The sequence below is a fragment of the Coregonus clupeaformis genome, chromosome 8, assembly GCF_020615455.1.
Source record: "Coregonus clupeaformis isolate EN_2021a chromosome 8, ASM2061545v1, whole genome shotgun sequence".
Lineage (NCBI taxonomy): Eukaryota > Metazoa > Chordata > Actinopteri > Salmoniformes > Salmonidae > Coregonus > Coregonus clupeaformis.
The window spans coordinates 37,156,626-37,172,025 of record NC_059199.1 but is presented as its reverse complement, the minus strand read 5'-3'; the positions used below and the strand labels follow the sequence as shown (position 1 = coordinate 37,172,025).

Sequence of the window (15,400 nt, the reverse complement as noted above, 5' to 3'; positions counted from 1 at the left end):
TTATAACCGAGGGAGAGCGTGAGAGAGAGCGAGAGAGAACTAGGATGTGAAAGACGGGGAGATTGAACAAGTGAGAGTAAAATAAGCGAGACTGCTTTGGTTAGCACTTTATTACCAGCCTGTTGCTTTGAACCCAGCGGGAGCTGCAGTGCACCGAAGAGCACACCTGTTTAAGACAAAGCCACATGGGCTATTCAGCTGATGTATCATTCATTTGTTGTTCTTTTCTTCCATCCATCCAATCTGGTTCAAGTGGCAGCATCTGACTCACCCATCAGGCTCAGGTGGCTGTAGGGTTTAACATAAATCAGCCTATTTAGTTACACAACAACACCCACATGGAGAGATACAATGCTATCGTTGAGTGATGATAGTTAGCTGACCTGCCAACCACCAACCGGCAGCTATTAACCTTTCACCCAGGGGTGTAATAGTTTTAGCCTCTAAACATCAGATGAACAGGTTTACACTGTGATGATGTAGGCAGACACACACTCACACACACACACACACATAATTGGATGCCCTCAATAATATGCAACTAATAATATGAATCTTCTCGTCTCGATGCTGACTTGGCTAACAGAGCAATAAACTCCAGATGAATCTGACTTGAAAGTTCCTACTCAGCATTATGTTTTCTGATTCATTTTTGCTTCGGTGTACAACTGAACATTATGTTTGTTGTGGTCCACTAAGTGTTGGTAGAAAGTTCCCTAGTACTCTCCCCTTTTACACTTTTAAGAACAAACAGTCTTTGTTTCTGTAGTGAAGTTTGGACAGTTTAGACGTTAGTTGAGAAGGGTAGCAGTGTACTGTTATTACCTGTCTTTAAATCAGTATTGACTACCTCAGAGAGGTTGTCCTGAGATTTATAGAGTATAATGCTTCATTACATCTCGCTCTCTCTCTGTCTCTCTCTCTCTTTGCCTGTTGTTTCCACAAAGTCTAACTCTGAAGGTTTTCTCTGTGCACTACTTTATTCATTGTCTTGTTGTATTGTTTCCTATAGAGAAGTTGTTTGGAGAGTTCCTGAGCTGGGACCTAGAGGAGGCTGTGTCTCAGCTGCCTCTGAAGCCAGGCCAGTCTGTCACCCTCACAGTCAACATCAAAGTTAGACTGGACTTCTCTGGAGGTGAGAACCTGCTACAGGACCTCAACGATGGTGAGTGGTTTAAATTCCAGACGAGCCGCAAAGGTCTCCCAAACTAAATCACCCAGGCGCTCTGTGACCAACATTGTCAATTGAAACCAATAGAACCTAAACTATTTTTGGCAGGGGACAACAGACAGTTTAATGGATTACCAACACCACCACATCCCCAAAAGAATACAAAAAAACAGTGGTTTTCCCAATATAGCACAATTCTATTGGTCTATTTGTGGTTTTGCCTTTCTGGAAAGCATTGGGTTCTCAGATCCATGACCCCATAGCACTGGTTAAACATGTACTGAATGCAAAGTTGAGTCTCTGTTTACTGCCCTACCCTGTAGCTGAGTGTTCCAGAGAGGTGTGTTGAGACTGAGGTTAATTCACTCATCAAACATTCAACAACGGTAACCATGCAAACAGCAGACTTCAGCCCTCTCTCCTCTCACCTTTATTTCTCTGCCTCCCTCTCATGTCCTTTCTCTGTCTCTCACTCTCTCTGTACTCTTTCTCCTATGTGATGTGCTCCTGCATACATGAGAAGAAACCAGAGGAGAATGGAACTGAACTGACATGTTTAACTCAGCGTCTCCAGCCTGCCTCTCTCTCTCGCTCTCTGCCCCTGCCTCTCTCTATCGTTATGAGGCTATTTAACAGATACTGTTTATTGTTTTAATTAGCGTGGCAGTAATCATGGCCCCTGAATGAAGGAGATAAGGCAAACAGGGCTTCCTTAAACAACGAACCCATGAAACCCTTGTGTATTTTGTTGGTGACATTCTGGACCGACGGTATGTTCTGCTGGAACTGGCCGGATCTTACCTGCTACTCCCAAGTCCTAATACGTAATTATTTCTCATTAATGTATTAATACGGTTACTGCTGAGGCTTATTAGCGTTATTATTGTTTAGCTAATTTTAGTGGCGGTGGTGCTCCGAGCTGTGGGTTGATAAAGTATTGCACCTTCACTAATTAAAGTTGGAAATGTTGACACTTCGACAGGCAGGGTGCTGCATGCTAATGTACCTGATGAGGTTTGGAATTGCAATGAGTTTGAATTCACTGCAAACTATTGAAAGAACAATGTGGCATAATACGTCTTAAAGACGTAATTCTCTGGCTATAATAATGTCATTCACTGGTTTTGTTGTTGAGAAGATGTCATAGACGCCACATTACAACCAAACGGTCTCTGTTACAACCAGGTAAAGGCAACTTTTTTCATGAAAATATCAGGGTCTCTTGGGAAAGACCACATACACTGTAGTAGGCTAAATATAGTCTTCCTTTCGTCCTCAAGTGATAACACCTCAGAAATACACTGCTCAAAAAAATAAAGGGAACACTAAAATAACACATCCTAGATCTGAAGGAATGAAATAATCTTATTAAATACTTTTTTTTTCTTTCTGTATGACCTCCCTACAACGCCTGGGCATGCTCCTGATGAGGTGGCGGATGGTCTCCTGAGGGATCTCCTCCCAGACCTGGACTAAAGCATCCGCCAACTCCTGGACAGTCTGTGGTGCATCGTGGCGTTGGTGGATGGAGCGAGACATGATGTCCCAGATGTATTATCCCAGGTAGCGCCTCCGGTTCTCCTGAGTGGCGCAGTGGTCTAAGGCGCCGCATCGCAGTGCTAACTGTGCCACTAGAGATCCTGGTTCGAATCCAGGCTCTGTCGCAGCCGGCCGCGACCGGGAGACTCATGGGCGGCGCACAATTGGCCCAGCGTCGTCCAGGGTAGGGGAGGGAATGGCCGGCAGGTATGTAGCTCAGTTGATAGAGCATGGCGTTTGCAACGCCGGGGTTGTGGGTTCGATTCCCAAGGGGGGCCAGTATAAAAAAAATATGTATTCACTAACTGTAAGTCGCTCTGGATAAGAGCGTCTGCTAAATGACAAAAAAAAAAAAAATTGGATTCAGGTCTGGGGAACGGGCGGTCCATAGCATCAATGCCTTCCTCTTGCAGGAACTGAGGTCTAGCATTGTCTTGCATTAGGAGGAACCCAGGGACAACCGCACCAGCATATGGTCTCACAAGGGGTCTGAGGATCTCATCTCGGTACCTAATGGCAGTCAGGCTACCTCTGGCGAGCACATGGAGGGCTGTGCGGCCCCCCAAAGAAATGCCACCCCACACCATGACTGACCCACCGCCAAACCGGTCATGCTGGAGGATGTTGCAGGCAGTAGAACGTTCTCCACGGCGTCTCCAGACTCTGTCACGTCTGTCACATGTGCTCAGTGTGAACCTGCTTTCATCTGTGAAGAGCACAGGGCGCCAGTGGCGAATTTGCCAATCTTGGTGTTCTCTGGCAAATGCCAAACGTCCTGCACGGTGTTGGGCTGTAAGCACAACCCCCACCTGTGGACGTCGGGCCCTCATACCACCCTCATGGAGTCTGTTTCTGACCGCTTTGAGCAGACACATGCACATTTGTGGCCTGCTGGAGGTCATTTTGCAGGGCTCTGGCAGTGCTCCTCCTGCTCCTCCTTGCACAAAGGCGGAGGTAGCAGTCCTGCTGCTGGGTTGTTGCCCTCCTACGGCCTCCTCCACGTCTCCTGATGTACTGGCCTGTCTCCTGGTAGCGCCTCCATGCTCTGGACACTACGCTGACAGACACAGCAAACCTTCTTGCCACAGCTCGCATTGATGTGCCATCCTGGATGAGCTGCACTACCTGAGCCACTTGTGTGGGTTGTAGACTCAGTCTCATGATACCACTAGAGTGAAAGCACCGCCAGCATTCAAAAGTGACCAAAACATCAGCCAGGAAGCATAGGAACTGAGAAGTGGTCTGTGGTCACCACCTGCAAAACCAGTCCTTTATTGGGGGTGTCTTGCTAATTGCCTATAATTTCCACCTTTTGTCTATTCCATTTGCACAACAGCATGTGAAATGTATTGTCAATCAGTGTTGCTTCCTAAGTGGACAGTTTGATTTCACAGAAGTGTGATTGACTTGGAGTTACATTGTGTTGTTTAAGTGTTCCCTTTATTTTTTTGAGCAGTGTAGTTTTGAGGCATTCAGTGCTGTTTCCATTTACTTACCCCAGCCAGCCTGAAAGTGCATGTATAAAGTAGGCCCTTGGCCCTGTGAGGGAATTGAATAGATCCTTCACCTGTGAGCTGCTCGTTCAGTTTGGCGATAAGCATCAACCGCTAGCGTATCTCTCCCTCCCTCCGTCTCTCTCCCTCTCTCTCCATATCTCTCTCTCCCTCTCCCTCTCTCTCTTTCTTTCCCACTCCCTCTACCTACCCCCCTCTTTCTAGGAGAATAAATGGCAGCTCGCGGCATGCATAGTGTGTCTGAAGAATTCTTATCTTAATGTTCTCTCTCCCTCCTGCTTTCCCCCTCTGTCTGCATTGATAGGATATATTTTGTGTGTCTGTCCATCGGCTCATATGAGAGTGACATTTTTTCATCTGATTGTCATACTATAATAATGCACTTAAAATAATTCCTTGAACTGTTTGAGGTTTGAGATCGGTGTATGGAACTGATTTGCAGATAAACCGACTAGGCTTGTATACTGTATATACCATATTACCGTATTTGGAAATAGCCACGGGATGGTTTTTCAATACCGTTTAAACAATTTCTTTGAAGTTTTTCAATACTGTTCCCCAGAACAGTTGAGCCAGTCACGTGTTTGTTTGTAAATAGCACAACAGGAGAAAGGGGGAGCAGGTGAGGCCAGGTGTGTATTGACAGGGGTCACGTTTTATATTGAAAGTCAAGTGTTTTTTTGCTTGAATAGAGTAATCAGAGACGTGCAACTATAGTTTTCTTTCACAGAAAATACATTAGTGCAACACATTCGGCAGAAAATAGCTTAATTTTTATCAGATAACAACAGAAGTGCAACGCTATTTGGCTGGCAGCCACACAAGTAAATGATCTTACAATGAAAAAGCAATGTCTTTTTTGAGAAAACGATGTATGGCCATCATATTTCTAATGTTTCTCATAGAAAGAAAGAATGTAGCCAGCTACATTTCCTAAAGTGTTGCTTAAACGTAATCTTTTACCGGAGAAAATTATTATTCTCCCCCACCCCTCACTGTTCCAAACCTTGATATACACTGAGTGTACAAAAAAATTAGGAACGCCTAATATTGAGTTGCACCCCCTTTTGCCATCAAAACAGCCTCACTTTATCCGTGCATGGACTCTACAAGGTGTCAAGCGTTCCACAGGGATGCTGGCCCATGTTTACGCCAATGCTTCCCATAGTTGTGTCAAGTTGGCTGGATGTCCTTTGGGTGGTGAACCATTCTTGATACACACAGGAAACTGTTGAACGTGAAAAACCCAGCAGCGTTGCATTTCTTGACACACTCAAATCTGTGCGCCTGGCACATACTACCATACCCCGTTCAAAGGCACTTAAATATTTTGTCTTAAAAGTCATTCTTTAATCTTCCTCCCCTTCATCTACACTGATTGAAATGGATTTAACAAGTGACATCAATAAGGGATCATAGCTTTCACCTGGATTCACCTGGTCAGTCTATGTCATGGAAAGAGCATGTTTGTACACTCAGTGTATGTAGTCTAGGGCTGTCCCCGAGAGTCATCTGTTCTTTGAACCAATCGATTGGTCGACATTTTAAAACATGTGTTTCTCCACACCCTATGTTTGAATAAAATCAACTATATGTGGGCTACTGAGCTTGTTAAGACTCACAAATTACTAAAGAGGGCGCCAGAGATCACCAGCGGTCGGCAAACATTTCCATTTGGAGTGCCAAGTTATCGTACCATTTCTACTGATCTGCGTGCCAGTTATGATTTTCATATGCCGATTGTCGTGAAACAGTTTAATTTAATTCATAAAGTCTTCATATCTCAAAATCAATGTCATGTGGTTAATCAAAATTATATCTAAATGAAAATGATACAAATCTAGAAGTAACTTCTATTGCCATTGCCAATATGTAAAAATAACCTACATAAAGCCAACAAATGAAAACATTGCAGCCTGCAGGTAGAAAATATCCTGATAAAAATAAATATCCTTTAAATCACATTGGCTACGAACTTGAAACATTGTATCAACTATTGTATTAACTGGTCTGGCGCAAAGCTCGTGCTAGCAAACTTGCAACGTTGTAGAAAATATTCTGGGCCCACAGTTTCCAGCGCAAGTGAGCTCTGGACAGACAGACGCTGCTGTAGGCTTTTTTGCGCAAGGGATAAGAAGTAATCAGGTAGCTCTATTTTATGACTTTCCACCAGATCAGATTATGCCATTTTTTTCCCCTTTCATGCTGAGTGGTAATCGAAAGGTAGAGAGCTGTAAAGATTTTTCAAATACGCTGCGTTGAAGAACTATCGTCATTCTCAATGGATGTAAAAACAGACTTCGATTACTTTGAGAAGCTCCACAGTGATGGTGAGTTAACATTTTACATTTAAGTCATTCAGCAGACGCTCTTATCCAGAGCGACTTACAAATTGGTTCATTCAACTTATGATAGCTAGTGGGACAACCACCCAATATATATACAGAGGGGAAAAAAAGTATTTAGTCAGCCACCAATTGTGCAAGTTCTCCCCCTTAAAAAGATGAGAGAGGCCTGTAATTTTCATCATAGGTACACGTCAACTATAAGTAAAATAAGTATTTGGTCAATAACAAAAGTTTCTCAATACTTTGTTATATACCCTTTGTTGGCAATGACACAGGTCAAACATTTTCTGTAAGTCTTCACAAGGTTTTCAAACACTGTTGCTGGTATTTTGGCCCATTCCTCCATGCAGATCTCCTCTAGAGTAGTGATGTTTTGGGGCTGTCGCTGGGCAACACAGACTTTCAACTCCCTCCAAAGATTTTCTATTGGGTTCAGGTCTGGAGACTGGCTAGGCCACTCCAGGACCTTGAAATGCTTCTTACGAAGCCACTCCTTCGTTGCCTGGGCGGTGTGTTTGGGATCATTGTCATGCTGAAAGACCCAGCCACGTTTAATCTTCAATGCCCTTGCTGATGGAAGGAGGTTTTCACTCAAGATCTCACGATACATGGCCCCATTCATTCTTTCCTTTACACGGATCAGTCGTCCTGGTCCCTTTGCAGAAAAACAGCCCCAAAGCATGATGTTTCCACCCCCATGCTTCACAGTAGGTATGGTGTTCTTTGGATGCAACTCAGCATTCTTTGTCCTACAAACACGACGAGTTGAGTTTTTACCAAAAAAGTTATATTTTGGTTTCATCTGACCATATGACATTCTCCCAATCCTCTTCTGGATCATCCAAATGCACTCTAGCAAACTTCAGACGGGCCTGGACATATACTGGCTTAAGCAGGGGGGACACGTCTGGCACTGCAGGATTTGAGTCCCTGGCGGCGTAGTGTGTTACTGATGGTAGGCTTTGTTACTTTGGTCCCAGCTCTCTGCAGGTCATTCACTAGGTCCCCCGTGTGGTTCTGGGGTTTTTGCTCACCGTTCTTGTGATCATTTTGACCCCACGGGGTGAGATCTTGCGTGGAGCCCCAGATCGAGGGAGATTATCAGTGGTCTTGTATGTCTTCCATTTCCTAATAATTGCTCCCACAGTTGATTTCTTCAAACCAAGCTACTTACCTATTGCAGATTCAGTCTTCCCAGCCTGGTGCAGGTCTACAATTTTGTTTCTGGTGTCCTTTGACAGCTCTTTGGTCTTGGCCATAGTGGAGTTTGGAGTGTGACTGTTTGAGGTTGTGGACAGGTGTCTTTTATACTGATAACAAGTTCAAACAGGTGCCATTAATACAGGTAACGAGTGGAGGACAGAGGAGCCTCTTAAAGAAGAAGTTACAGGTCTGTGAGAGCCAGAAATCTTGCTTGTTTGTAGGTGACCAAATACTTATTTTCCACCATAATTTGCAAATAAATTCATTAAAAATCCTTCAATGTGATTTTCTAGATTTTTTTTTCTCAATTTGTCTGTCATAGTTGACGTGTACCTATGATGAAAATTACAGGCCTCATCTTTTTAAGTGGGAGAATTTGCACAATTGGTGGCTGACTAAATACTTTTTTTCCCCACTGTATATAATTTTATGGGGAGGGGGGGTAGAAGGATTACTTAAGACAATCAGAAATTGTACCAAATGGGCACATTTATTAGACTACATTTGCGCACAGGCCAGGTAGACTAGTCCTAATTCCATTGGCGATTTTAGCATGTAAATCTTGGTGGGGCAAACTCTCCCCCCCCCCAAAATGGGGATGCATGCCAGCAAAGCCACAACACAACACTGAATAATACATTAATTGCACTATAACGGTGACAAACGGTGCCCATAAACTGTTAGGGCCTACATAAAGCTGTCCCAACAGCAGAGCTTTCTTTTCAGCACCATGGAGTGAATCCTTCTCACTGCTACACCTGGCTATCAACGGAGCCTTGTCAGCTCATTCAGCCTCATTTACTGTCTTTAAAAAAAAACATAGCTGATATGGCTAACTTGCTTAAACAAATGTGGTTTCTACTGACAATTGAGATGTACAAATTATGGCATAAGGGAATGACATTAATGAGCGAGCTAGGACGGATGTAGTCAATATAACTATTTGTTCAGCACTTTTGAAATGTACAGCGACAGAATACAGAACATGGGCCATTCTTAGTATTCTCCCAGTACACCAAGTCAGAACCGTAGGATAAATAAAGGGGGCATATAAGCAGACAATGAAAGCTCTTACAATATTCGATGATGACATTTCTATAAAACAGACTATAGGCTAAATGTGTACCACCAAGTCAGGACAGTAGGCTAAGTTATGAGGGGGAAAGGGACCACATTATTAGGGTGAGGCACATGGGCTATTAACAGCTTAATACACAACATACACTTAGTAGTATACATACTTTCTTAGCTACAGTATACATATCTCCCTTGCATATTACATAATTTATGCAGCAGCATACAATACATTTTTGGACTCACCTTGTTGTGCTGTGCTCACTTGAACAGGAAGGTGGCGCGGCGGTCCTTCGTGGAACATTTTTGTCATCAAGCTTTGTCATAAAAGTCTGTCATTCTCTGGATTTATGGTGCTTTCAAGACAACTGGGAACTCTGGAAAAAAAACAAGGTTGAATCATGACGTCAGTGATCTTCAGGTTGGAGCTCTACAAAGAGGCCTGAGTTCCCGACTTGGAATTCCGAGTTGGATGACCGTTCAAAACTTATTTTCCCAGGCCTTGAACTTACTGAAGTCTGAGATTTCCCAGTCCTGAGTTTCCAGTTGTTTTGAGCGCAGCAGAAGTCATGCTGGATTGACAGCATGGCCAATGTTGAATGTTGATCCTTTTAAGCTTGGAAAAGAGACCCTTAAACCCAGACTTGGACCACCCACCCACCCCACTGAATAGCATGCTAGTGATTGCTTTGCAGTGCTTCCAGTTAGCCACTGATTCCTTCCAAACCACTCATTGTTGAATTTGTGATTTCCAACTTGTTGTGTAATATTTATGTCCAATGGCCGACGAGCACCGATATGTTTTATCTATAATTTCTCTTCATAATTTCTCTTCATATGACAAGGATTGAAAAGGATTTGCCAGTAGATTGTCGACTTGATTTATGATGATGACTGCTAGCTAAGATTTTTTAAGCATGATGTTGACATAATCAGTCCATTCAAAGCTACGGTAGATATAACGTGATTTGACGTCATTTTATCCGTGGCCAATGACCTTGAGCCTTCTTGGATGGGCACTTCTAATGTAACTCTATGGCAGCACCCAAGGGGCTTGAATTTTCGAGCTCTCCCCGTAGATTTTGCGGTGACGTAGTGTCCCCATGAGTGACAGAACACTGTGCCAATCACGGCGCAACTAGGGAACATTACCAACCCCTACGCTCCGTATTTTCCCCTGGCTGCCCCACCACCACAGAATTCACTAAGCTAGGCTGAAACACCTGCATTTTGGAACTACCTTACTCAAGAAAGCAGAAAAGAGACCATGTTTGTATGCAGCTTTATTATCTAAATTATTCTTTATTTTTTTTACATTGTTTGCAAACTGATATGTGACATGTATTAATGCCAAAATAACATGCACAACAGGTGGGGCTCAAAACTGGTGAGGCTCTGAACTGCCCTGAATGACGGGTCACCACTGCCTACTTCTCTATGCGTTATCAGGTCATTACTCAAGATTGACAGGAGCGTACCAAACAAAAGACAATGAATAAATACACAACTCATACATGGAATGAAATAAACCAAATGTTTTTTCTCACAAGTGTAGTCTAGGTTGTGCAAACAACGTGTCCACTCCTACAATGACAACGGTAAGACTGAAATAATAATATATTGAATGCATTAACAGAAATTAACCAAACAAACATTGTAGATTAGAAATGATTGGAATGAACGGTATATTTACTACTGGTGATACTGGTGTGCCATCCCCGCGGCCTCCGCAATGGATTAGTCCACTCAGACAGGCGTGAATCAGACAGGTGCCACTGCTTACTAAAAAAATCTTGGTCGACCAACAGCCTATCGACCAGTTGACTAAATGTGGTCAGCCCTAATGTAGTCCATAGTACAGCAGGAGATACTCAACGCAACTGATCTCAAAAATCAATTATATCACCCATGTACTGTATGCAAAGTGTAGGAAGACTTCTGGCTCACCTATTTTCCAGGCAGCAAACTTCCAAAGGACCGCTTTACCCTCGGCCGTCCCGTCTAACTGCTTCCCTCCCTACTTTTCGAGAGACACCATGTCCTCAGCCCTTACACTAATGTTTTGTACACTCAGTATATAAAGAACATGAGAAGTCCACATTTCACATTAAATGGCTACAATCTATGTCAACATGACCTTGCAAATCATTCCAAATCATTCCTTCGTTCTTGGTTTGATAAGAAAGAGAGGAAGGGGCTGATGAGAGAGGAGGTGTCCATGAGACAGATAAAGCCATTGAGAACAGGGGGTTGCAGATGAGCTGAAAGGTTCATTCATTGATTCATACCTAGACCAGTTTATCCCGCTCCTTGTGTCCAATGATTAAAAAGAGAAACCAGCGTCTGATTGGGCAGCACATCATTCAGTTCGGGGGAAGAAGGACCTGCTCGGAACCAAAATGGTCGCTGGGTTTCCCTCCATTTGGCCTAAAGTCAATTTGCCAGATGGTCGATCGTCGAGGAATAAAAAGCAGGATGCCTGAGCCAGCCACACCCGGCATTCACTGTCTGTAGGTCTGTCTGTCTGTCTGTTGTGAGTAACCAGGGCTAGGGACCAGAACTCAAACCAGGATAGGATCCCATGGTGGATTGGGATCAATGAGTTAGCCAGCTAACTTTGAAAAACAACCTGAAATAACTATAGATTTTCTGATTAATTAAGAAATCTAAGCTTAGATATGTTGTTTTTTTCAATTACACCATGCCCATTTATAGATGTTTTATTGTCACATACACCATTCAAGCTTATATTTCAATGCATAAAAATAAAAAAATCTGAATATTTATGCAAGTTAGCTGGCTAACTCATTGATCCTGCTTTGTAGTATGCCCCTCAGCTCCGTACACACACACACACACACACACACACACACACACACACACACACACACACACACACACACACACACACACACACACACACACACTTACTTTTTGGAGCAAACAAAATAGCTCAGTATTTGTGTTATTTATTTTATGCAGTCTTTTTTGCTCATCTTTATCAAGGGTGAAAATAATTTCGGAGGTGACTGTAGCTCAGTGCTCTCTCCTTGGCTAAACTAGGCTCGTAATTTAGCGTTGTTATTCATATTTATATATCACATAAACATTTGTAATTAAGGCACTTAAAAGTTTGCATGTTCAAGATGGCATTTCTGCAACAACAAAAACATTTGAATAATCAAACGGCCCTCCTGTGAAGTAGGAACTAATGTCAAATGACTAGGACCCTGTAACCACTCACATATAACAATGTCTTATCCCTATCCTCCTCAAGTTAAGTGATTTCAATCAGGCTTTCTCCATTCTGATTGTTTCATACTGTTCAATCCAACTTCAACTAAAAAAATAATTTTCATAAATTTCAGCATTTCCTGCACACATTTTATATCATTTCCACACTGTGCCACGTAGGGCTGCATGATATGGGTCAAATATACAGTACATTATATAGGCCTAATTAATTGGTGAACTGTTGGAATCATGGAAATAGAATGATTATTCTAATTCTATAGTTGGAATATAGTGGACAGCACTTTGAATACATTGTTGTTTAACATGACAACAAATGAAAAAGTCAGGGAGGAATTATTGTGACAGGTTAGGAACCAAAGTGTTGGTCATGTGTTTCCCAGGGAACCCTTATTAGATTTTACATTACATGTTTTCTCTTACTTCATGTAGCTCGCTAGTGCTAGCTAACATATTCATTCATATTCACGGCATACCAGTTGAGGTATACCAAACCGTTTTCGATGTACTCAGAGGACCGTTATTAGCATGTTTTAACAACTCCTATAAAAATGGTAGATTATCAGATACTCAACAATGTGGTCTGATTTCATTATGACTGAAAAAGGACCCAAGTGGTAAATATAAAGATCCAGTCCATTATAAAAATTGGAGGCCCCTTACAATTCATTGTTGTGAAGCAAAAATTATAGCAACATGCATAGCGCATAGAATTAAAAAGGTATTGTTGGATATTATTCATCTTAATCAGACAGGTTTTTTACATAGACGATACATTGGAGATAATATAAGACAAGTACTGGAAAAAATAGAATATTATGAACAATCTGGGAAACCAGGCCTGGCATTCATAGCTGACTTTGAAAAGGCTTTTGATAAAGTACGACTGGAATTTATATATACAGTTGATACGGAAAGTATTCAGTCCCCTTGACCTTTTCCACATTTTTGTTACGTTACAGCCTTGTTCTAAAATGGATATATATATATATATATATACAGTGGGGGAAAAAAGTATTTAGTCAGCCACTAATTGTGCTAGTTCTCCCACTTAAAAAGATGAGATATGCCTGTAATTCTCATCATAGGTACACGTCAATTATGACAGACAAAATTAGGAAAAAAAATCCAGAAAATCACATTGTAGGATTTTTAATGAATTTATTTGCAAATTATGGTGGAAAATAAGTATTTGGTCACCTACAAACAAGCAAGATTTCTGGCTCTCACAGACCTGTAACTTCTTCTTTAAGAGGCTCCTCTGTCCTCCACTCGTTACCTGTATTAATGGCACCTGTTTGAACTTGTTATCAGTATAAAAGACACCTGTCCACAACCTCAAACAGTCACACTCCAAACTCCACTATGGCCAAGACCAAAGAGCTGTCAAAGGACACCAGAAACAAAATTGTAGACCTGCACCAGGCTGGGAAGACTGAATCTGCAATAGGTTTTTATTTATTTATTTTTTATTTCACCTTTATTTAACCAGGTAAACCAGTTGAGAACAAGTTCTCATTTACAACTGCGACCTGGCCAAGATTAAGCAAAGCAGTGCGATAAAAACAACAACACAGTTACATATGGGGTAAAACAAAACAAAGTCAAAAATACAACAGAAATACAATTAATATACAGTGTGCAAATTTAGCAAGTTATGGAGGTAAGGCAATAAAATAGGCTATAGTGCAAAATAATTACAATTTAGTATTAACACTGGAATGATGTGCAAGAGATGATGTGCAAATAGAGATACTGGGTACAAATGAGCAAAATAAATAACAATATAGGGATGAGGTAGTTGGGCGGGCTAATTTCAGATGGGCTGTGTACAGGTGCAGTGATCGGTAAGGTGCTCTGACAACTGATGCTTAAAGTTAGTGAGGGAGATAAGTGTCTCCAGCTTCAGAGATTTTTGCAATTTGTTCCAGTCATTGGCAGCAGAGAACTGGAAGGAATTGCGGCCAAAGGAGGTGTTGGCTTTGGGGATGACCAGTGAGATATACCCGCTGGAGCGCAGACTACGGGTGGGTGTTGCTATGGTGACCAATGAGCTAAGATAAGGCGGGGATTTGCCTAGCAGTGATTTATAGATGGCCTGGAGCCAGTGGGTTTGGCGACGAATATGTAGTGAGGACCAGCCAACAAGAGCGTACAGGTCACAGTGGTGGGTATTATATGGGGCTTTGGAGACAAAACGGATGGCACTGTGATAGACAACATCCAATTTGCTGAGTAGAGTGTTGGAGGCTATTTTGTAAATGACATCGCCGAAGTCAAGGATCGGTAGGATAGTCAGTTTTACGAGGGCATGTTTGGCAGCATGAGTGAAGGAGGCTTTTTTGCGAAATAGGAAACCGATTCTAGATTTAACTTTGGATTGGAGATTCTTAATGTGAGTCTGGAAGGAGAGTTTACAGTCTAACCAGACACCTAGATATTTGTAGTTGTCCACATACTCTAGGTCAGACCCGTCTAGAGTAGTGATTCTAGTCGGGTGGGCGGGTGCAAGCAGCGTTCGGTTGAAGAGCATGCATTTAGTTTTACTAGTGTTTAAGAGCAGTTGGAGGCTACTGAAGGAGTGTTGTATGGAATTGAAGCTCGTTTGGAGGTTTGTTAACACAGTGTCCAATGAAGGGCCAGATGTATACAAAATGGTGTCGTCTGCGTAGAGGTGGATCTGAGAGTCACCAGCAGCAAGAGCGACGTCATTGATATACACAGAGAAAAGAGTTGGCCCAAGAATTGAACCCTGTGGCACCCCCATAGAGACTGCCATAGGTCCAGACAACAGGCCCTCCGATTTGACACATTGAACTCTATCTGAGAAGTAGTTGGTGAACCAGGCGAGGCAGTCATTTGAGAAACCAAGGCTATTTAGTCTGCCAATAAGAATGCGGTGGTTGACAGAGTCGAAAGCCTTGGCCAGGTCAATGAAAACGGCTGCACAGTACTGTCTATTATCGATCGCGGTTATAATATCATTTAGGACCTTGAGCGTGGCTGAAGTGCACCCATGACCAGCTCGGAAACCGGATTGCATAGCGGAGAAGGTACAGTGGGATTCGAAATGGTCGGTGATCTGTTTGTTGACTTGGCTTTCAAAACTTTTGAAAGGCAGGGCAGGATGGATATGGGTCTGTAACAGTTTGGATCTAGAGTGTCACCCCCTTTGAAGAGGGGGATGACCGCGGCAGCTTTCCAATCTCTGGGGATCTCAGGCGTTACGAAAGAGAGGTTGAACAGGCTAGTAATAGGTGTTGCGACAATTTCGGCGGCTAGTTTTAGAAAGAAAGGGT

The 15,400-nt window shown here is 42.6% G+C and overlaps 1 protein-coding gene across 4 annotated transcripts in view; it reads left to right on the top strand.

Moving 5' to 3' along the window:
• The window catches only part of LOC121571948 (trafficking protein particle complex subunit 9), a 322,870-nt gene that overhangs the window by 108,918 nt on the left and 198,552 nt on the right, over window positions 1–15,400 (top strand). For all 4 annotated transcript variants that reach the window (XM_041883749.2, XM_041883745.2, XM_041883747.2 and 1 more), the window contains one exon: window positions 1,013–1,165. In XM_041883749.2, the coding sequence (XP_041739683.1) occupies window positions 1,013–1,165 (153 nt within the window). The remainder of the gene's footprint in view (window positions 1–1,012; window positions 1,166–15,400) is intronic.